Source organism: Poromitra crassiceps (genome assembly GCF_964638095.1).
Source record: "Poromitra crassiceps genome assembly, chromosome: 2".
Classification (NCBI taxonomy): Eukaryota; Metazoa; Chordata; class Actinopteri; order Beryciformes; family Melamphaidae; genus Poromitra; species Poromitra crassiceps.
In genome coordinates, this window is record NC_139624.1 from 40268894 (window position 1) to 40291393 (window position 22500).

The 22500-nt window shown below is 44.9% G+C and overlaps 1 protein-coding gene across 2 annotated transcripts in view; it reads right to left on the reverse strand.

Moving 5' to 3' along the window:
* Positions 1-22500, reverse strand: part of sema3aa (sema domain, immunoglobulin domain (Ig), short basic domain, secreted, (semaphorin) 3Aa) — a gene marked incomplete at its 5' end in the record, with an annotated part of 51869 nt that overhangs the window by 8973 nt on the left and 20396 nt on the right. Inside the window, 10 exons of one of the 2 annotated variants that reach the window (XM_083654392.1) lie at positions 96-315; positions 809-953; positions 4011-4080; positions 4250-4364; positions 4694-4836; positions 7157-7276; positions 7355-7445; positions 9832-9951; positions 15856-15918; positions 19205-19365. In XM_083654392.1, coding sequence (XP_083510518.1) covers positions 96-315; positions 809-953; positions 4011-4080; positions 4250-4364; positions 4694-4836; positions 7157-7276; positions 7355-7445; positions 9832-9951; positions 15856-15918; positions 19205-19365 — 1248 coding nt within the window. The remainder of the gene's footprint in view (positions 1-95; positions 316-808; positions 954-4010; positions 4081-4249; positions 4365-4693; positions 4837-7156; positions 7277-7354; positions 7446-9831; positions 9952-15855; positions 15919-19204; positions 19366-22500) is intronic. The other variant, XM_083654393.1, reaches the window with a different exon arrangement.

Here is a 22500-nt window from a genome sequence, read left to right on the forward strand (position 1 = left end):
TTATGACTACAAACTATTATGAAATCTACAGTGTAGAGCCTGGCATGTTACAAAGTGCTGATGCACTGTGTGATGTCATGTGTGAAGCTGTGTACCTGTGCCGATGAACATGACATCATACTGTCCGTCCTCTGCCTCCACTCTGTCCACCACCAGCTGGGAGAACTGGTAGTCCACATCTGTCCGCACCACGATGGGACGGCCACCCATGGGGTGCACTGGGTTGTACATGGCCGGGTGGCCCCTGGCGAAGGTGATGACATCATCGGGAAGATCCTTGGTGGAGTCGAAACCTCCGAACGTCTTACTGGGGCACTGAGACCGAATTGCATATGATTACATTTGAGAATGACAACTTTCTATGCTCAGAACTGTTCCACATTGGTGGCCAACGAATTGCTTATCGATAGGGATGCACGATATATTATCGGCAATCGTATCGGTATCGGCCGATGTTAGTCATTTTTTAATACATCGGCATTGGTACGATGAACAAAATAGCAATGTTACAGTAATATTGGTTATCGGTATCCATAAACATTTTCATATTGAGAGGAAACAATGTGATAAATCTATGGATTATGGGCTTTTCCAAATGTTTTGGAAATAAAGAAAGACATTACTTTACCAAATTCACATGTGTTTTATAGTATATATACAACATTTTATTACCATAAATTTTATACAGATAATATCGACATCGGTAAATATCGGTTATCGGCCATAACAGCAATGTTAATATCGGTTATTGGTATTACCCAACATTTTCACATCAGTGCATCCCTACTTATGGAGAGCGGAGACTCACAGTTCCAGGCCGGGGGTAGGGCACCCTCCCTTGGAAGGGCACCCACTGGTAGTTGGGTCCATCTCTGTGAGCGTAAGGACCCAGGAAGACCCTCCTGATGTCTGCCATGTTGTACATACACACTGCTGAGCCTTTAAAGATGTTACTGCAGAGGGAGAGGCAGCAGTGGGAAATGGAGAAGGGGAGGAAGAGGGTGAGAGGGAGGGAGGGATGGAGGGAGGAGTTGGTGAAGGACAGAATAATAAGAAAGAAGACAGAGAGAATTCATAAGTGATGGGTCACAAGACAGGGATTAGGCACTTGTGAAATACTGTAGAAAGACAACAAAATGACTCTCCGGCACACGGAACACAGAAGGGAGAGCGCTTGTCATCAGTTAACTATGGGATGACAGATTGGAACTTCTCTCTGATTGCTTCCAGCCTCCTGAGAACGGACAGGAATTTGGGCACAGCACCAACAAAACAGGAGACCTGGTTCAGAGCATATTATTATTTGAAACCGCTCCCAATATTTTGTGAGCGTTCGCTTGAGCCCGCTTGGAGAGCCAGATGGATGGGTTTTACACTCACTGGCCAGGCGAGGTCCAAACCAGGCAAGGTCAATCAATCACGCAAAAAGGAACTGATGGGGATTTACTTTTCAAACTGTGTTATGTCCCAGGGTCAGCCAAAATACAGCAATCTGGGCCATGACTCATTCAAGTGAAGAATGTGGGCGTTCCAAAAGAATATTCCAAGATATATATTCCACAAATTCAATAAGAATCTGCGTGTGCGTGGAGATTGTGACAAAGTGACCTGGCCGACTGCAATCTTTGAGCATCACAAGTACCAAATCATATAATGCTTTTGAAATTGAATTGGATGAAGACTTTTCACTTCTGGAAAATGTATCAAAACTTCTGTTCCAAAATGCTGTACTGCGTATCCATTTTGGAAAAAAGCGTGGGAATGGATAATCCTTTAAACACTATTGATTATCTGCTGTAAATTGCAATGTCAAAAATTATTTCCTGAAGTCCATCAAAGACGCTTGTGTAATTTGTCACTTTCTACATTTTGGACACAAAATTGAACGCTTCAGTAACAGATGAACATTGAGTAGGGACGTCCTTTGTCTTACTGACTGCAAAGGGAAGTTGTATCACAGTAAGTAGTGATGCGTATGGCATACAAACAACCAACCAAGTAGTCACCAAAGCACGGAAGATGAATGGATTAGCATTTGTAAATGTTAATTACAGAGAAATTCAATTAACCGCAGGGGCATAAAAAGACACTCCAATGTCTAAGCCTGGGGAGAAGGGCAGACATGTGCTTCTGCTGATACACACACTTTGAGAGAGAGAGGAGGAGAGCGGGAGAGGCAGACAGACACGCATTCAGTCAACCCTATCTCACACACACACATGCGCCCACATGCACTCACATACATGCAACACACACACACACACACATACACACGCATGCGCGCACGCACACGCACACGCACACACACACACACACACACACACACACACACACACACACACACACACACACACACACACACACACACACACACACACACACACACACACAGACAGACACACACACACACACAAACAGGGGCACAATCAAACATTGATCTGTCAGTGGCAGCTTCTATGTGGCTCATTAAGCGGCAATATTAAAAGCCGGTCCCTCTGAATCCGCACTCTATTCATCTCTGAAAACCGGCCACTTAGAAAACCAATTAAACCACTCTAATTCCTCAAAGCCCCATAATTGAATTTTCAAGCGTGCATGTGCGTGTGCATGAGTGTGTATGAGCAGTGTGTGTGTGTGTGTGTACGTACAGCGTGTGTATGTGCGCATGGATGAGTGTGTATGAGCAGTGTGTGTGTGTATGTACAGCGTGTGTATGTGCGCGTGCATGAGTGTGTATGAGCAGTGTGTGTGTGTATGTACAGCGTGTGTATGTGCGCGTGCATGAGTGTGTATGAGCAGTGTGTGTGTGTACGTACAGCGTGTGTATGTGCGGGCACGCAGGTGAGTGCATTTGAATGCGTTCCAGAAAGCTGAGAAAACCCATACAGGCCCGGCGACGCGACGTGAGGCGGCTGCCGCTGTGCGTCTGCTCGCGCCGTCGTCCTATTCAGCCTGTCTTATCATTAGCGCTGATTGATGGTGAAGTGTTTGTCCTCCTTTCAAAGCGGCGCAGAGACGACTAGCGGACACAAAGTCCCCCACCCTCCCCCACCCCCCCCAATGCAAATGCATCATCATCACCATAATTGCCCCCATCTGTGCCGTTTCAGCTCACTTATCTGCCTCGCCCCATGCCTTCACCTCGCCATACGCTTCAATAGAACCCCCCCCACCCCGAATCCGAGGATGGGGCAGCGGCCAGGGGAGAGGCGCGCGTTCCTCCTGAGCGAAGATCATGTTCCCCCCAACGCTCCCTCCTATTCTGTAATCTGATTTCCCTCTAAGCCTCTGCCAAGGTTTCAATGGAAACGGGGACAGGTAGTGGGGAATTGGCTAAAAGCAATCTCCAATCTGATGGGCGAGACTCGGGCGGGGGGGTTCCAGACTCGGCCGGTGGGGTTCCAGACGGGGGAAAGCGACCGTAAGACACCTGTAAGTGGATTACGGCACGGGGGATCGCTGTCTGGGAATTTGCCGGGGCGCGCCTGGACGCTCGACTCCTTTCCGAGTCATTGCGAATGGTTAGGAAATTACGGATAGAGGGATGGGATAAAGAACAAGAAAAGAAGGGATCCATGAAGGGAAATAAGGAGCATGTGTGTTTTTCATATAGAGGAAATAACTTGTCCAGGACGGTTGCCCGTTGAATATATCAGCTTCTGATCTCCTAGCAACAAAACAACAAAACAGATCTGATATGATACTAGCAGCATCTGTCCATGTGCTGCGTGCTATTTGAGAATTGGAGCCCTCGATGCACATTTGGAGCTCCTAATGAAGGCAAAGAACTTACATTGATAAGAACTGAAGGCTAATCGGTTGTTCCATTGCATCATGGGAAGCACGACAGTTCTTGGCAACACTCGCTCTACTCTGCCTCTGTTTGGCTGTCATGGTTCTGTGCTGTTATCCCCTTAGGAGGCGTCTTCTGGCCAAAATGGCGGCAGCGCTGTTGTCAAAAAAGCACCAGAGATTCATCTCTTGCCTTCTACACTCTTTGATGAAGGTACCTGGATGTGGTGAAAACAGCGTAGATGACCGGATTCTTTGGATCCTTGGAGCTCATGAGAAACACATCCTCTGAAAAGACAACCGACATCAACGGGTCAACTTGTGGGATCTTTCAACAGCCGAGCATTTGAAAGAGAATGTGACTGTGTCACGCACAAACATCAACTGTGTCACGCACAAACATCAACTGTGTCACGCACAAACATCAACTGTGTCACGCACAAACATCAAGACTTACGCAGCTCGTCAAAGTGTGTGTCAATGCCGTTGGCCCCCGGCACTGAGCACATTAGCCGGGCCTTCAGGAAGGTGGTCCATTTGTTCACCAGACTCCTGTGACCTCCCATGTCATTCTGCATGACACACACACACACACACACACACACACACACACACACACACACACACACACACACACACACACACACACACACACACACACACACACACACACACACATGGAGTAAGAGAATGTGTGAGAAATGAGAATGATTCAGAATACACCGACATTTCCAACTGGAGAGTAAAATGTGATAGGGACATTGGTCACATGGGATCTGACCATTCAAATACTTTCGCTTCAGGATGTATGTTAGATTGTGGTGTGTGTGTGTGTGTGTGTGTGTGTGTGTGTGTGTGTGTGTGTGTGTGTGTGTGTGTGTGTGTGTGTGTGTGTTGTTACCTTACACAGTTGTCCTATCCTGGCGATGGTGGCCTTGCCAGTGTGCTCCCCGTCCATGGCGTTCTCTTTGAAAAACAGGAAGATCTTGTCGTCTTCGGGGTTGTCACTCTCTGGGATTAGGTTTACGCCCACGAACCTGGGGTCTAGAGGGCAGACATGCACACACACACATACACACACACACACACACACACACACACACACACACACACACACACACACACACACACACACATACAGCACGTAGACAGAAACAAATTATAAAACTGAGAAACATTGCATACATACACTATAGATACTGTACAGTTTAATATACAGTACATGACTTATTAAAACATGCCGGAATAATTTATGCATACACATTCAGAAAAAGACTGACACATACACGATTTTACAACCCAACCAATGTCCCAATGAGAATCATCTATTTTACACCTCAGACAACAATCCAGCGTGATATTGTCCAGTCACGGCCCGGTAATAGCAGCTATGCACTTGACACCCTGGTGTTACAGTATCTCACTTTACCCCAACCAAGCGCTCCAAGTCCAAATCCCACATAACCCCCGTCTCCAGCCCACATCCTCACAAACACACATGGCTCCCATTCTACTGGCTAATACTTGAATAAATCTATCTGGGCTCCGGGCGCGAGAGGAAATCAAAACTAAACGAGTGAGCCGGACGGCGGGACCTTATAGGCTTGGATCTCCGCGGCCTGAGGGGGGCTGAGGAAAAGCGCTCGCAGTCACCGAGGCGTCGTCAGGCGTAAAACGAGCCCGTGTCTAAGAGCCAGCGAGAGAGACAAGCAGTGCCATGTTACGCCTCTATGGCCCTTTGCTAGGCTATAGAGTAGCTGTGAAGAGGGCGAGTGTGGCCAAAGTGGGAAGCAGATTTATAAGCGCTGTGTGGGTGCGAGACCGTCGCTATGAATCATGTGTGCCACACACACACACTTCATACCTGTGTGTGTGCCATTCAATATGGACATTCATCAATTCAACGCCTGCATGCGCTCGCGTACACGCAAAACACACACGCCGCCGCCATTGAGGTCATACAATTCATGACATTTAATTGTGAGCAAGAGGCCACGTCATTCAATGGAGATTTAATCCAGCTTCAATACCAGCAAGTGTGAAAAGATGGAGAAGTGTGTAAATAAGTGGAATGAATGGAGTCTAGGAAAGCCAGGGTTTAAGCCTAAATCCCTTTGAAGTGCAGATTCATTTTAGAATCAACAGCTATTAAGGATTCATTCCCAACTTTCTCTCTTGTTACATTTGAGTACCATGTAACCGTGTTGATAAAGGCTCAATAGAATAGCCCCATCCCGGTAATCCATGCAATTACAATCCCTCCTTTGTGGAGGAACAGTGGGATTTTGCCGGGGCGAATGGATGCAGTCCCTGGCGTATTGATTTGAACAGGGTGAATGGATAGACGAGGATTAACGTGGGCACAATACCTTTTCGCTATAGCTCTTTATGAATATGTCACAGCAATCAGCACTGCAGAGAGCAGTGTTTGTGTGTTTTGAGTGTGCTTATTGGGGGGAGGGGGGGGGGGGGGGTGGGCTGAGGAATTTGACTCCGCCACAGGAAAACAGCTGAGAGCGGATTAGTTGTGTGGGAAAGAGGGGGAAATGATGGCCCAGCTTGGGGGAAAGGTTCAAACTGACCTTTTGTGGCTGCCTAAGTCGTGCACGGTGCCGACAGATAGCCAGACAGGCTGGACAGTGCACTGCTGCACTAATCTTACTAGCACAGGCAAATCCAGCGACTTTGTGAATGGGGCTCTGATATCGATGTCTGCATATGAATGGAGATGATTGGAGGGTCGAGGCTCGTGAAAGGTTTTAAAAGACCTAATGCTTCAAAGTCTATTGAATAGCTCAATGGTGTTCTTTCTCCCCCCCAAAATGGCGAATCACAGCGGTTCACTGCAAAGAAAAAAAAATCATACCTATCATGTTTCATCAGGAGAATGTATTTAGGAAGGGAGAATGACGATTTCTACAAAGTCTAGTTTCCCACCATCATCATACTTTCTATAAACTTACACTTGCCCAGGCTGAACATAGCCAAAACCTTATTATCTATTATGATGATGATTATGATTATTATTGTTGTTGTTGTTGTTGTTGTTGTTATTAATAATAATATCATCATCATCATCATTGTTATTAATATTATTGTTGTTGTTATTATCATATCATTATTATTATTAGTATTATTATTATTAGTATTAGTATTATTATTATTATTATTATTATTATTATTATTATTATTATTGTTGTTATTATTGTTGTTGTTATTATCATACCATTATTGTTATTATTATTATTGTTGTTGTTGTTGTTGTTGTTATTATCAGACCATTATTATTAATATTATTAGTATCATTGTTATTATTATTATTATTATTATTATTATTATTATTATTATTATTATTATTATTTACCATTCAGCCATCTTGAATCATGCTGCTCCGTCCTGATTGGATGATGATCTCCCAGGGTACGGAAGATAGCAAAGTCCCTTCCCATGAAGTCAGCAGATGTGCCAGAGTACAGCTCTCCATCTGCCAAACCAAAGGTAGAGTTAGTAACAAATGAAATGTCTACTTCCTGGCACCAATGACAACAGAGATCAAACTCACCAAGCAGGAGTGAGGCTGAGAGCATCTTGGGGTCATAGGGGCTTTTCCCGCGGCCATTCTCGAAATGTGATGCCAGTCGAAAGATGTTGTCCTGGGGTGGAAAGGGTCGAAGTTCAAAACGAGGCCATTGGAAGCCTAATTGAGCCATGCTAAAAGTACATTTATAGACCGTGTCTCAACTTACCCCATATTCTCTTTATAGCACACTAGATGCTTGGTGAGATGCACCACAACCGAACATGAGCAATAATACACAAAGATGTATTTACATGGCTCCATCTAACCCAGCTGAGCTTAGTTCTGCTTTGGTTACCAATCATCAATAGTGACTGCAGCTGTGCAGACAGAAAGAATGGGGAAGAGGGCGTCCGGGTAGTGCAGCGGTAGATTCCCATAGCGACACAAGGGTCGCAGGTTTGGTGTTTCCCGTGTTGCCTCCGGCTTGGTCGGGCGTCCATCAGAGATGGGGACTTGGGACCTGAGACTTGGACTCAAGTCGCACTTAAGTCGCACACACAGTGACTTGAGACTTGACTTGAGACTCGTCATCAAAAGACTTGAGACTACACTCGCACTCGAGATTTGGGACTCGCAATCTTTATTGAATTTTTTTATTTTGGCGCATTAACATGAATGAAATGTCTGACGAGCTGAATGTCATTCCCTCCCTCATTATCATGCGTAACCTTACTCATCCTGGTGTGCGCAGCTACAGATGACTGTAAGCTGCAGCAATACACCATGGCACACCTGCAGCTGCTGTGCCATTTGGAAACCTTTGGCTGTAATAACTTCACATAAGGCCCAAACAAAGGAATCACTAAATGCCACGTCTGCTGTATCAAAATACAGGATGCTGGATCGACCACATCAAATTTTAACAGGCACCCGGATGTCAGTCACCTGGTAAAGTGAAAGTTGACTTTTATAAAAATGGTGGGGTAACTGAATCATCCAGTAGATGATGGAACGCTCATCTAAAGAGACGTGGGACTTGACTTGAACTTGCAACAAATGACTTGTGAGCATCTCTGGTACAATACAGGCACAATTAGCCATGTCTGCGGGTGGGAAGCTGGATTAAGGGTATGTGTCCTGGTTGCTGCACTAGTGCCTCCTTTGGTCGCCTGGTCACGGGGGAGGGGAACTGGGGGGAATAGCGTGATCCTCCCACGCGCTACGTCCTGCCGGTGAAACCCCTCGCTGTCAGGTGAAAAGAAGCAGCTGGCGACTGCACATGTATCAGAGGAAGCATGTGCTAGTCTACAACTCTGGTGGAGTAACGGCCGGGACAGCTGAGCAGGGGGGAATTGGCCAAGTACCGGATTTTTTAAAAATAAATACATAGACAGATCACCACTGGAGGCTTTGAATATATTAAGAGTGGCTGTGAAACAAAGCCCTAATTCACTCCCATCAATGAGTGACAACAGCATTTGAAAGTCCAGCGAACACATGCAGGGCAGCCTACGCTGCAAACCAGCATGGTGCACACAATCATCCCCCTCCCCATTGTTGGAGTGCTGAAGCCATGCTGCTACATTGATTAACCTGTAGACCTTCATCAAGATGACTGATTCAACCTTCATGTAAGGGAGAGCTTGTTTCATTTGCAACGACTGATGTGGGCCCGTGTAATGACAGAGCTCGGCACACAAGCAAACACTGATGAGAAGATAACAATCAATGAAGGGAACGGATACTGCTGCGCTTGACAGAAAGAGGAGAAGACCTCTTGTGTGTGTGTGTGTGTGTGTGTGTGTGTGTGTGTGTGTGTGTGTGTGCGTCAGCATGTGTTTGAGAGTGTTCACAAAGGAATGCACACATGCACAGTACAGTCAATGTACATTGACTGACATTGACTGTACTGACAACATTGATGTTGCAGTGTAGGATTCTTTTTTAAGGGAAACTAATATTGGACAAAATGTTCTTGCTGTTGTTATTATTTATCACATATTTCTGCAGCCTTGTGTGACTTTCACGAGAAATTGATGGATTCCCATCAGAATTACACTATGTTCCACATACATTGATGATCCAGTCGTTGCTCCACCCCCTCTGCCGATCTGGGGAGAGTTGTAGTCTAGCACATGCTTCCTCCAATACATGTGCAGTCGACAGCCGCTTCTTCTCACCTGGCAGCGAGGAGTTTCATTGTCAGGACGTAGCGTGTGGGATCACTCTATTCCCCCGAGGTCTTGCCCCCCAAACAGGTGCCCCAACGGACCAGAGGAAGCACTAGTGCAGCGACCAAGACTCCTACCCTTAATCCGGCTTCCCACCCACATACACGGCCAATTGTGCCTGTATGAACGGCCGACCAAGCCAGAGATGACGGGGGCTCGAACCCGCACCCCTTGTGTTGGTAGGCAGGGAATCTAGCGCTGCGATGCCTCCCTTCCACACAGTACAACGATATGACACTAATGGAAGATGTTTAAAGCAGCATCCTGTGTGACGTGACCATGGCTTACCTCTGCCCTCTTGCCCATTTCCAAAAAGGCACAGATGGGGTGGAAAGCCCCCGTGCCACAGATGTACAGGTGGGTGTGGTTGTACGGCTGGAGGACACGGATGAAGTTAGAACACTCCTTCTGGAAAAGAGATCAAAGAGAGACAAGGAACTTCAAAAATACTCTTTTCATTAAGACATACAGCACCACACAGACACTTTAATAAATGTACTGTATGCAGTGTATGTCTGCATTTACAGTAGGTAATAATCACACAGAACAACTGTACAATCCACCGCAAGTTTAGTATATCAAAACGTATAGTCCTTTATGAAATAGCTTGCAAATGTTAGCAATGATCCCAAAACCATTCACTCACTCCTCCAAAACCATATAGTTTAAATTAAGTTTGATCCTTTAATAAGATGTAAAACGTTTTTAATAGGGACAAGCTCTGAGGAAATTCCATCGAAGAGCAGGGACTTTCCAGTTGGCTTGCAAATGACTTATGAAATTGAGTCACGTTCAAGGAAATCCCACCTGTAAGTCGAATCAGGCAAATCCACCTCAGAGCTGTAATCATCCGTATGTTTGGATTTGGAAGGTATTTGGGTTGGATCACTGGCACATGTTGATAGTCCCAGTGCTGCCAGACTGTTTATTACAGTGCTAATGAACAGGATTGGTTCATCTAGGGTGGTTAGTAACAGCCTGATGCAGGCCCATGTGTTTAAGAGATTAGACTGGGGCTTGTTTAATTATAAATACACACTGAATATCCACCTAACAAATAAGAGCACGCATGCATGCACACACATCACATGCATGCACGCATGCACACGCACACACATACACACACACACACACACACACACCCACGCACGCACGCACGCACGCGCACACACACACACACACACACACACGCACACTAACAGATGCACGCACACAAAGAATCTCCCTCTTTCGTCCTCCCTCTCACACATGTATATCTCTTTAGTCAGTAAGAAAATAAAGACGAACCATCTGTATCAATAATAGGTGTGCGTGTCCTGTCTGCAGAACCTTAAATCTCACGAACATTTTGGTTTTGATGCCTCGACAATGTCCCTCATGTGAGAAGGAAATGGATATGGCGGGTCACTCAGGGTGGGGGTGACGACATTTTCCATTTAAACCCAAAATCAACACCAGGATCACACAGTGTTTCTTTTCCTCTAATTTTCGGCCTTTCAAAAAGGCAACTAATTGAAAATGATCTTTCGTTCTTCTTCAGCAGTCTGTTTGGGATTAAATCTGAGACAATCTTGGTAATTAAACGTCAGTTTAGACATCCATCACATCATGCTGTGACATGCTAGTAGGTTCTTTCTAACTGACCGAGCTGCGTTCAAGCATTCAACCCTTCCACCTATCATTAACCCGCTGTCCCAGCAAGTTCACACAGTTCAGCCATAGGACGATCTAGGACCGACCAAAACTGGATTTTTGGGGCCAATATCGATTCTGATATTAGGGAGTATTTTTTTTTTTTTGATATAGATATATTGGCCGATATTCTTTATATACATACTGTACGTACATAAATAAACAAACACAATTTGTTAGAAACAAAGATGGTTGACGTAATAGTAAATTCAACTTGGTGAAGAGTCAGAACCAAAAAACTACCAAGGCACACTGTTTGCAGAATTTAAAAAAAGCCTTTAATTAAGTGGCTTCACGCCACAATTTGTTGTTGTTGTTGTTGTTGTTGTTATTGTTGTTGTTGTTGCAATGATGTCAAATATGTGTGATAAAGATATGTAATGGAGGCAGGATATTTCACAGTTTAACAATAAACTTTATTGTCAAAAATGACAGTGCATTCAGTGGATTGAAACAGTAAACTTCACTGGGCATTTAACAAATTATAAATAATTATAAATAACTATGAATAAAACAACATAAATAGAACAAATATATCTAACTTGAATTAAGGAAACGGATAAAATATACATAAGATGCTGCCTATATAAGTAAAAAAAAAAAAAAAAAAGAATATCGGCACATATCGGACAACATATCGGCTAGGGCTGTGAATCTTCACTGGCCTCACGATTCGATTCGATTACAATTCAGAGGGCTACGATTTGATTCGATTACGATTATCGATGCATCTCGATGCATCTTAAATCGATGCATCACTTTTTTTCCCCAATACATGATTTATTTTTTCTCACTTTCTTTTTTCTCAATGTGTGGCTACTTTTAAAATAAAAGTGCATTTGGAATTGCATTGTATTATGATCCATAATTAAAATAAACAACTGCATGTACTTCCATTATATTTTATTTGATTATTTAATTTTAATTAATTGTTTTAATAATCGATTTTTGACATTTGTGAATCGATGCAGAATCATGCACGTCCGCATCACGATGCATCTTATAATCGATTATTTTTGACACCCCTAATATCGGCCGATAATATTGGTTGAGCGATACATCAGTCAGGCTCTAGTTATTACTATCATCAGCGGGTTCAAAGAGGAAGAACAAACTCACTGCATGATGTCTAGTGGCTGATGTGAACCTCAGCTGAAGTAACCTCAACCCTGAAAGTCTGCGTGTGAGCTGATGTATCGCTGTGTGTGCAACTTAATGACTTTACCCTGTGTGTTTCCTACCGTTGGAGGAGCGTGAGTGCAAGCAAACGTCCCCCTACATCATTCTCACACTCTTATTATGTGCATTTCACCCACTCACATTAATCCCCCATAATGTCAAGCCTGTTACATGGCAGTCTTTATGTTAGACACATTAGCTATGTGGTAGGTAGGTCGCACCTAAACACTGACAGACGCTAGTTGTGCAAGTCACTCCAACATGCTGCGCTGTCTCACCCCCAGGTGAAAAATGGCTTCTCTGATCACAAACCATGTTATTATGTGAAAACCGCTACGCCCACAGAGGATAAAGGAGTCATTATTCGATCAAATTAATGACTCTCTTTGGACTGGGTATAACTGATGACTTTCCATGGGGGGAAATGGGTGGACAGATTTGTATGTCGGTTTGTATATATTTAGATGAGTTGAGTGATTTTTGAGTTTATACTGAGGTCTGTAATTGAATGCGGAAAAAAGTGTTGGAAATGTAGAACCTTGGCCTTATTATTCCCTCTTTGATATATGTGATAGCTGGACAAATCGCAGGAAATTACATCAGGGCACGGGGACAAGACTCATTTAGGGACTTCACACGAATCCAAATCCACACAGTGCTCTCTCAGTCATACTGAATCTAAATCCACACACTGCTCTCTCAATCATTTTGAACACTGAATCTTGAAAATGCAACAATCTGAGTCATGTTACACACCCATCGTGCCAAGGAGAATGATACAGCCATCAAGCATTTTTTGGAGCGGGCAGCTGTTACATTTGTTCTGCGGCCGTAAAGTGCGGTTTGGAGAGATTTGCGTTTCTTTGGGAGCTCTGGATGCTTCGGTAATGTCCTAATCAAGGCCTGTTCGTGCTCCGCCTCGCCTCTCACCGCCTCATTTTCAAGGGTAAACATTTTCACAGCACGCAAATACCTCATCATTGTGTTCCGTGTGCCTTTCCACAGCGCGAGGGAGCCAGTGTTTCAGCGTGTAGCGCTGCTCGTGTGCTTGTGAATGTGTGTGAAACGCAAAAAGGTGGCAGTGAGTCACAGCCCGGTGGAACCTCTGCGATGTAGTGAGCGGACTATGTAATTGTGGATAATCCTAAACCCTCCTCTCCCCTCATCTGTCCTACACTGCAGACTGAACCAGCCCTCCTCTCCCCTCATCTGTCCTACACTGCACACTCAACCAGCCCTCCTCTCCCCTCATCTGTCCTACACTGCAGACTCAACCAGCCCTCCTCTCCCCTCATCTGTCCTACACTGCAGACTGAACCAGCCCTCCTCTCCCCTCATCTGTCCTACACTGCAGACTCAACCAGCCCTCCTCTCCCCTCATCTGTCCTACACTGCAGACTCAACCAGCCCTCCTCTCCCCTCATCTGTCCTACACTGCAGACTGAACCAGCCCTCCTCTCCCCTCATCTGTCCTACACTGCAGACTCAACCAGCCCTCCTCTCCCCTCATCTGTCCTACACTGCAGACTCAACCAGCCCTCCTCTCCCCTCATCTGTCCTACACTGCAGACTGAACCAACCCTCCTCTCTCCTCATCTGTCCTACACTGCAGACTGAACCAGCCCTCCTCTCCCCTCATCTGTCCTACACTGCAGACTCAACCAGCCCTCCTCTCCCCTCATCTGTCCTACACTGCAGACTGAACCAACCCTCCTCTCTCCTCATCTGTCCTACACTGCAGACTGAACCAACCCTCCTCTCTCCTCATCTGTCCTACACTGCAGACTGAACCAACCCTCCTCTCTCCTCATCTGTCCTACACTGCAGACTGAACCAGCCCTCCTCTCCCCTCATCTGTCCTACACTGCAGACTGAACCAGCCCTCCTCTCCCCTCATCTGTCCTACACTGCAGACTCAACCAGCCCTCCTCTCCCCTCATCTGTCCTACACTGCAGACTCAACCAGCCCTTGTCTCCCCTCATCTGTCCTACACTGCACACTCAACCAGCCCTCCTCTCCCCTCATCTGTCCTACACTGCAGACTCAACCAGCTGTGAAATTAACATCAGATAGAATGCAGAGCGGGCCTATCCAAACAGCAACGCTACGATAAACACGCACACGGACACAAAGCGGATGGCACACATGCATTGGGCAAATTTGCGCAGGGTCACACATGTGAGCTAACCCCCTGCGTCAGATAACGGGAACTCAAACAGCATGCTCCCCCATAAATATGCTTTCACACACACTGAGACATACACACACACACACACTGAGACATACACACACACACACACACACACACACACACACACACACACACACACACACACACACACACTGAGACATACACACACAAACATACACTGAGACATACACACACACACACACACACACACACACTGAGACATACACACACACACACACACACACACACACACACACACACTGAGACATACACACACAAACATACACTGAGACATACACACACACACACACACACACACACACACACACACACACTGAGACATACACACACAAACATACTCCCAACATAAAACTGTAGACTGTAGATCACAGAGGACAAATAACCACTGGAGGTAATGCATCATTGCCCTTGTGGCACTGACACATTGCGTACCCCATAGTCAAACAAAACACTGTAAACCTGTGTGTGTGTGTGTGTGTGTGTGTGTGTGTGTGTGTGTGTGTGTGTGTGTGTGTGTGTGTGTGTGTGTGTGCCTATGGAGGGGGGGTTGGAGGTCTGTATTTTTATCTGAGGTCTGAGGTACCTTCCTGCCTCTATGGTGCTGTCGCATTTATTTATACAATGTGTATTATTATTTAATATGTATCGAAAATTAATATTGGCCCTAATTTGGTGGGTAGAGCTAATGAGCAGACATATTGGACAATTTACAGCATTTGTTTTTTCCTCCAACGGGGGTCCGGGGACCTCCAGGGGTCCTTGAGGGAGTTCTAGGGGGTCCCCAGCAAAATGATGAATTGTTAAACTTCACCATTATTTAATTGAAAAGAAGTTAAAACAATTACAGAATGTAGAAGAATGCCTGCTTGGATAATTTTTTCACTGTTATCTCTCTACCTAAATACAGATAGTCATGGAATTCTGGACACATTTTCAGATTGAGATCTGAGACACAAAATGTCATTAAATGGGTGTCCGTGGGCCCAATGTGGACCAAATTAGGGGTCCTTGATATAAAAATGTTAAGAATCACTAAGAATGCTGGATCCAGGAGACAACTTACTTCCCTTCTATATTGTTAAACATGTTATCATATTGAGAGAAAATGCAGGGGATTACATAGGAAGAGTTTTCAACACAGGGCGGGCAGCAATCACATTTGCATGTAATGGTTGGAAGAGCTGTATGGAAGGAATCAAATGATGATGTCATCATCAAGGCAACTTACCGCAAGGTCTTTCCCTGCCCACTTGCATTCATCCCGCTTGGAGGGGGTGGCCGGCCACGCAATCTGTTGGAATGAGAGAGGAAGTCACTATACACCAGAGGAGAGGAGACATGTCCATATTGTTACAGAGAGGAAGTCACTATACACCAGAGGAGAGGAGACATGTCCATGTTGTTACAGAGAGGAAGTCACTATACACCAGAGGAGAGGAGACATGCCCATGTTGTTACAGAGAGGAAGTCACTATACACCAGAGGAGAGGAGACATGTCCATGTTGTTACAGAGAGGAAGTCACTATACACCAGAGGAGAGGAGACATGTCCATGTTGTTACAGAGAGGAAGTCACTGTACACCAGAGGAGAGGAGACATGTCCATGTTGTTACAGAGAGGAAGTCACTATACACCAGAGGAGAGGAGACATGTCCATGTTGTTACAGAGAGGAAGTCACTGTACACCAGAGGAGAGGAGACATGTCCATGTTGTTACAGAGAGGAAGTCACTATACACCAGAGGAGAGGAGACATGTCCATGTTGTTACAGGGAAGAGGAACACGGAGGAAGTCACTATACACCAGAGGAGAGGAGACATGTCCATGTTGTTACAGAGAGGAAGTCACTATACACCAGAGGAGAGGAGACATGCCCATGTTGTTACAGAGAGGAAGTCACTATACACCAGAGGAGAGGAGACATGTCCATGTTGTTACAGAGAGGAAGTCACTATACACCAGAGGAGAGGAGACATGCCCATGTTGTTACAGAGAGGAAGTCACTATACACCAGAGGAGAGGAGACATGTCCATGTTGTTACAGAGAGGAAGTCACTATACACCAGAGGAGAGGAGACATGTCCATGTTGTTACAGAGAGGAAGTCACTATACACCAGAGGAGAGGAGACATGTCCATGTTGTTACAGAGAGGAAGTCACTGTACACCAGAGGAGAGGAGACATGTCCATGTTGTTACAGAGAGGAAGTCACTGTACACCAGAGGAGAGGAGACATGTCCATGTTGTTACAGAGAGGAAGTCACTATACACCAGAGGAGAGGAGACATGTCCATGTTGTTACAGAGAGGAAGTCACTATACACCAGAGGAGAGGAGACATGTCCATGTTGTTACAGGGAAGAGGAACACAGAGGAGAGGAGACATGTCCATGTTGTTACAGGGAAGAGGAACACAGAGGAGAGGAGACATGTCCATGTTGCTACAGGGAAGAGGAACACAGTGAGTCAATGGAGTGAATCAGAGGATTTGTGTCATTCAAGGAGAATGCCTGGGTCTGTCAAAACCACAACTATTTTCACAAGGAATGTTCAATTTATAAATTCACACTGTGAGCAGCATCGTATGCATAGTTTTCACTGTTGTGTCACAGTTTACCAGCTTCTTCATTTACCACAGTATACCCCTGGTCATGCTGTCAGCGATGCGTGTACAAGTGATGAATGGGGGATGGTCTTTTTCTAGAGGAGAGATGCTATGAGAGTGGAGCAGTAGAAGAGTGCAGGTGTGTGTAGGCACAGTGTGTGTGTGTGTGTGTGTGTGTGTGTGTGTGTGTGTGTGTGTGTGTGTGTGTGTGTGTGTGTGTGTGTGTGTGTGTGTGTGTGTGTGTGTGTGTGTGTGTGTGTGTGTGTGTGTGTGTGTGAAGGGTTCAGGTGTGTGTAGGCACAGTGTAAGTGGAGGATGAATTGAAAATGATGAGAAACAAATTGAGTTCAGAAAGGTACCGTGTCGATGTGAAATTGGACAGGATATGTCAGAATAAGTAGGAATATCGCCCTGAGTATCTCGCTCGTACGTGTGTCCCTATTTTCACACAGCCTACAGTAAACGCGGGCATTTGGAAGGTTGAACCCCTTTCTTAAGAAGTCACAGTTCAGTTCCTGAACATATGGTTTGACTTAGTTAGCACTGTGAAGCTCTGTCCTCCACTTTGTTTGGAAGAGATAATGCATGGCTGTCTACTGTCCTTAACCCCTATCCATCTGTGTCCCCCCGTGTCACATAAAGTAGAAGAACACATTTCGAATGTGCGTGTGAGTGTATGTGTGTGTGTGTGTGTGTCTGTGTGTGTGTGTGTGTGTGTGTGTGTGTGTGTGTGTGTGTGTGTGTGTGTGTGTGTGTGTGTGTGTGTGTGTGTGTGTGTGTGTGTGTGAACGTGCGCACGCATGTGTGAGCTATAAGTAGTGGAATAATAATCATTCACACAAAAATGGTGTGGGCTTAAGCTCACTTTTTTTGCAGGCGACCACACAGAGGTCCTGATACTGAGAATGTACAGTATGCACACACATGCACATGTATTACAGTACATCCATACAATACCTTTGACACACAGACACACTCACATGCACGCGCACGCGCACGCACACGCGCACGCGCACACACACACACACACACACACACACACACACACACACACACACACACACACACACACACACACACACACACACACACACACACATTCTGCATTCCTCATTTTATTTCTAGACTATCTTTCCTCTGGATCAGCTGAGTTTTGCTCTCTGGGTAATTACATTAGATTTGCTTAATCATTGCTTTTTGGCCCTTATCTTCTAATGACGCAAAGATCTGAATAAAGGAGTGAAAGGAAAAAAAGACACATCGGAGCCAAGGGCAAGAATAATTGTGAGACTTTCTCTCTCTCTCTCTGCATGGACACGGACAGGGATGTTTCAGCACTTTGGTTCCTCTGCTCAGCTTGCTGCAGCCTGCAGGCACGTCTGTGTCAGTTATGTGTGTCTAAACTGTCTATGATAGCAGACCCAATCAGATCAAAAGACTGTTAACCTAGTGCAGGTGGAGTAATGGAATTATGAACAGCCCTGTCTGGACCAGGACAGACAGAGGGAAGGAGGGAGTAATGGACTCCAGTGGGAACCGAGAGAGGCAGTGGGGGAGGAGAGGAGAGAAGAGAAGAGAAGAGAAGAGAAGAGAAGAGAAGAGAAGAGGAGAGGAGAGGAGAGGAGAGGAGAGAGAGAAGAGAAGGGAAGAGAAGAGAAGAGGAGAGAACATTATCTATATAAAAGGGAGCATGTGGTCAATTTTGTCCCGGAAGTGATGTCACTCAACTGGAAGTGATGTCATCAGTGATGTCACTTGAGCAATTGTCCATTGTGACATTACTGATGATGCAGCACCCTGCAGCTGCAGGGTGGGCGAGCCCACGCAGCAGGTGAGCCTAAGAATCGAGTGCGCGTAGCGTGCGAGATGCCTAGTAGTTAGAGTACATTTGATCAGAGAATGGGAAACAGAGAGAGATGGTAAAGACGCTCAAACAACACTTTGCAACTCAGAACTAGACAGCCTACTGTACCTGCTTGTGGTCTCTGTTGATGTTGACCAGGTCGAATGAGAAGATGTGGTCCTCGGCTCCAACCAGTAGCCTCCCTCGCTCCTCATCCAATAGGAACGTGTCGTAGCTCGAGCTGTTGGCCAAGCCGTTGAAGGTTACGAGGTTACTGGACTCTAACATCTCTGGAAGATAAGGAGGAGACCACAGAGTGGGGGTTGACCTGGGAATACGTGGAAATGGCTGACAGATGATTGAAAGAGACGAATAGACAGATTGAAAACCAGCAAACACTGTACTGTACAGCAGACAGACACACCAAAGCCCTTGCCAAATGTACTGAACTAAATGTGCACCTATTGGGCCAAGTTTGTGTCAAAGATTTTAATTCTGAAGTCCTTTCATGTCAAGAATGCCTGCTGAGTGCATGAAATTAGAACTGCTTTTAGTGTTATCTCTGTTCCTTATCTACTATGTCAACCCGATCTCCAATAAAATTGTAAAATAGCAACGTTTGTGGACCAACGTTGCTATGTTACAATTTCGGCTCAGAAATTGTAAAATGGTAACATACGTTTCTACAGGGGTGGGCGTGGTTTGGGCGTGGTTTACGGAGATTTTCTGTTTCTAACCCCTCCCCCTACCCTAACCCTAACCCTAAGATCTCAGAACGTTACCATTTTACAATTTTCGAGCCGAAATTGTAACATAGCAACGTTGGTCCAAAACGTTGCTATTTTACAATTTTCTGTGAGACTGTGTTGACTATGTATGTATGTATGTATGTATGATAGAGTCACAAGCAGATGCACATAAACATGCACACAGCCATGCACATACTGTACACACGCTCACATACAGACAGACGTCAGTCAGGTATAGCGTGAGACCGCTAAGGTGAACACAACATGACCCAATCAGAGGACACAGTTCAGACTGTTCAGCCGTGTGATTGGTTGAATAATTCATAATGGAGTTAGGGCCAGGGGGGACATTGTGGTGTGTGTGTGTGTGTGTGTGTGTGTGTGTGTGTGTGTGTGTGTGTGTGTGTGTGTGTGTGTGTGTGTGTGTGTGTGTGTGTGTGTGTGTGTGGCATTTAGCTGTATATGGGTTATTATGTGAATTAACATAAAAGTGGGTGTGACTGCACAAGCACTTCCAGACAGGACCCTATCCAGATGTACTGTGCAAAAGTACTGTAAACCACATTATAGTGTAAGGCTATTAAGTAACAATTTTCAATTGGCATTTGGACACCAAGCAAAACTATTCAATCAGAAACCCAGCCTGTGTCCGACAAGGTTTTAAGGACAGCTAAACTCTGGACATATAACAGTCAGTCACCTCTGACAAACACAGTTAAACTTTACTGACCAAGGAAGAGCCCCATTAAGCCAGAGAGGTCAGCTGACACCACAGTAATATACTGAAGTACAACATTAACAAAGAAGTACACTCCCTAGTTAACAGAGCTTACATGTCCAGTAAATATTCAACCCGATCTCCCAAAAAATTGTAAAATAGCAACGTTTGTGGACAAACGTTGCTATTTTACAATTTCGGCTAAGAAATTGTAAAATGGTAACGTATGTGTCTACAGCGGTGGGCGTGGTTTGGGCGTGTTTTACGGAGATTTTCTGTTTCTAACCCCTCCCCCTACTCTAATCCTAATCCTAAAATCTCAGAACGTTACTATTTTACAATTTTCGAGGCGAAATTGTAAAATAGCAACGTTGGTCCAAAACGTTGGTATTATACAATTTTCTGTGAGACTGTGTTGAAATATTAATATGAGAGCTTTGTTTTGGTTTGAGTGAATGTACTGTAATATGCTAAAGTCCAGACAAGACCAATACTGTATGAATACAATACTTGTATCCACAAAGACAGAATACAATGCATCCGTTTTTTACTAGTGTGCATAATTGGATTTCAGAACCCACTGTCACACTGTAACTAGGGGCAGGTTCAATTTCCAAGTGAACCTATTTAAGAATGTGGATTTTTTTTTCTGCAACTTTTTAATTTGCTGCTCTCTATCACTAATCATTTCAACCTATCGCCACTATTAGCCAGTTCATGACAGCTTCTTCTTCTTCTATTCTAAAGAGGTTAACCGTTTCCCTCTTTCCTAGCAAAAACCCTCCTCCAGCATAGGAAGCCATGCGTTTTATGTGTACTGAAGCAACAACAGCAGTTTGTCGGTAGAAAAAAATATAAGAAGCCACAGTCTACATTGAGTGTCAGTGTCTGCTGGGGCAGTGCCCAGATTGAGTGCAAAGCACCACAGCAATGCCTGCTTATCACTAAAGGTGCCAAAGAATCTTGTGGTTTATCACTTTACAATTTCAAAAATAAATTTTGAATCAAATTTGAGACACATCACGGAATAAGAGCAGCAGTTAAGCTCCTGAAATGTGCAGTAATAACAATCAGAATGTTTAACTTAAAGGAGAATTTCGTTTTTTTTTAACCTGGACCCCTCTCCTCACATTAATTATGATCTGACGACTCACCCAGCGATCTCCGCAGCATTTCTGGCCGTCCTAGCGTTGTTTTCTCGTCAAGTCCCGCGATACTTTCCTGCCGGCTGGCCAACGTATTGTTCCAATTTAGTAGGCTATACTAAAATTGGAATGATACACGACCGCACGCCAGTCTTCTCTGTATCGTTCCAATTTAGTAGGCTATACTAAAATTGGAACGATACATTGGCCAGCCGGCAGGAAAGTATCGCGGGACTTGACGAGACTTGGTGACCGAGATCACGAATGAGGTAATTTGATCCCTGGGAGAGTCCAGGAAACAGCCCGGGGGGAAATATCACTCTGGTGCTTGTTGAGGGATGAGATTATGATGATATGTGGCGAAAACGGGAATAAAAATGGCTATTTACATGCAGGAAAGACAGGCTGCCACTTGGCCCCCTCGGAGCTCCATTTTACGACTGGCTTGGACGCTATTGATCTCAAAACAACGCTAGGACGGCCAGGAACGCTGCGGAGATCGCTGGGTGAGTCGTCAGATCATAATTAATGTGAGGAGAGGGGTCCAGGTTAAAAAAAAACGAAATTCTCATTTAAAAAAAATATAATTTCTACATTTCAACTCCTAAAATGTATTTTTTTTAAAGTTAAACATTCTGGTTGTTATTACTGTACATTTCAGGAGCTTCACTGCTGCTCTTATTCCATAATTTATTCCCAAATTTGATTCAAATTGATTTTTGAAATGATGGATCTTAAAGTGATAATCCCCAAGATTCTTTTGGCACCTTTAGTGCTTTAGTGTTTTGCACTCTGATTGAATCACAATTGATT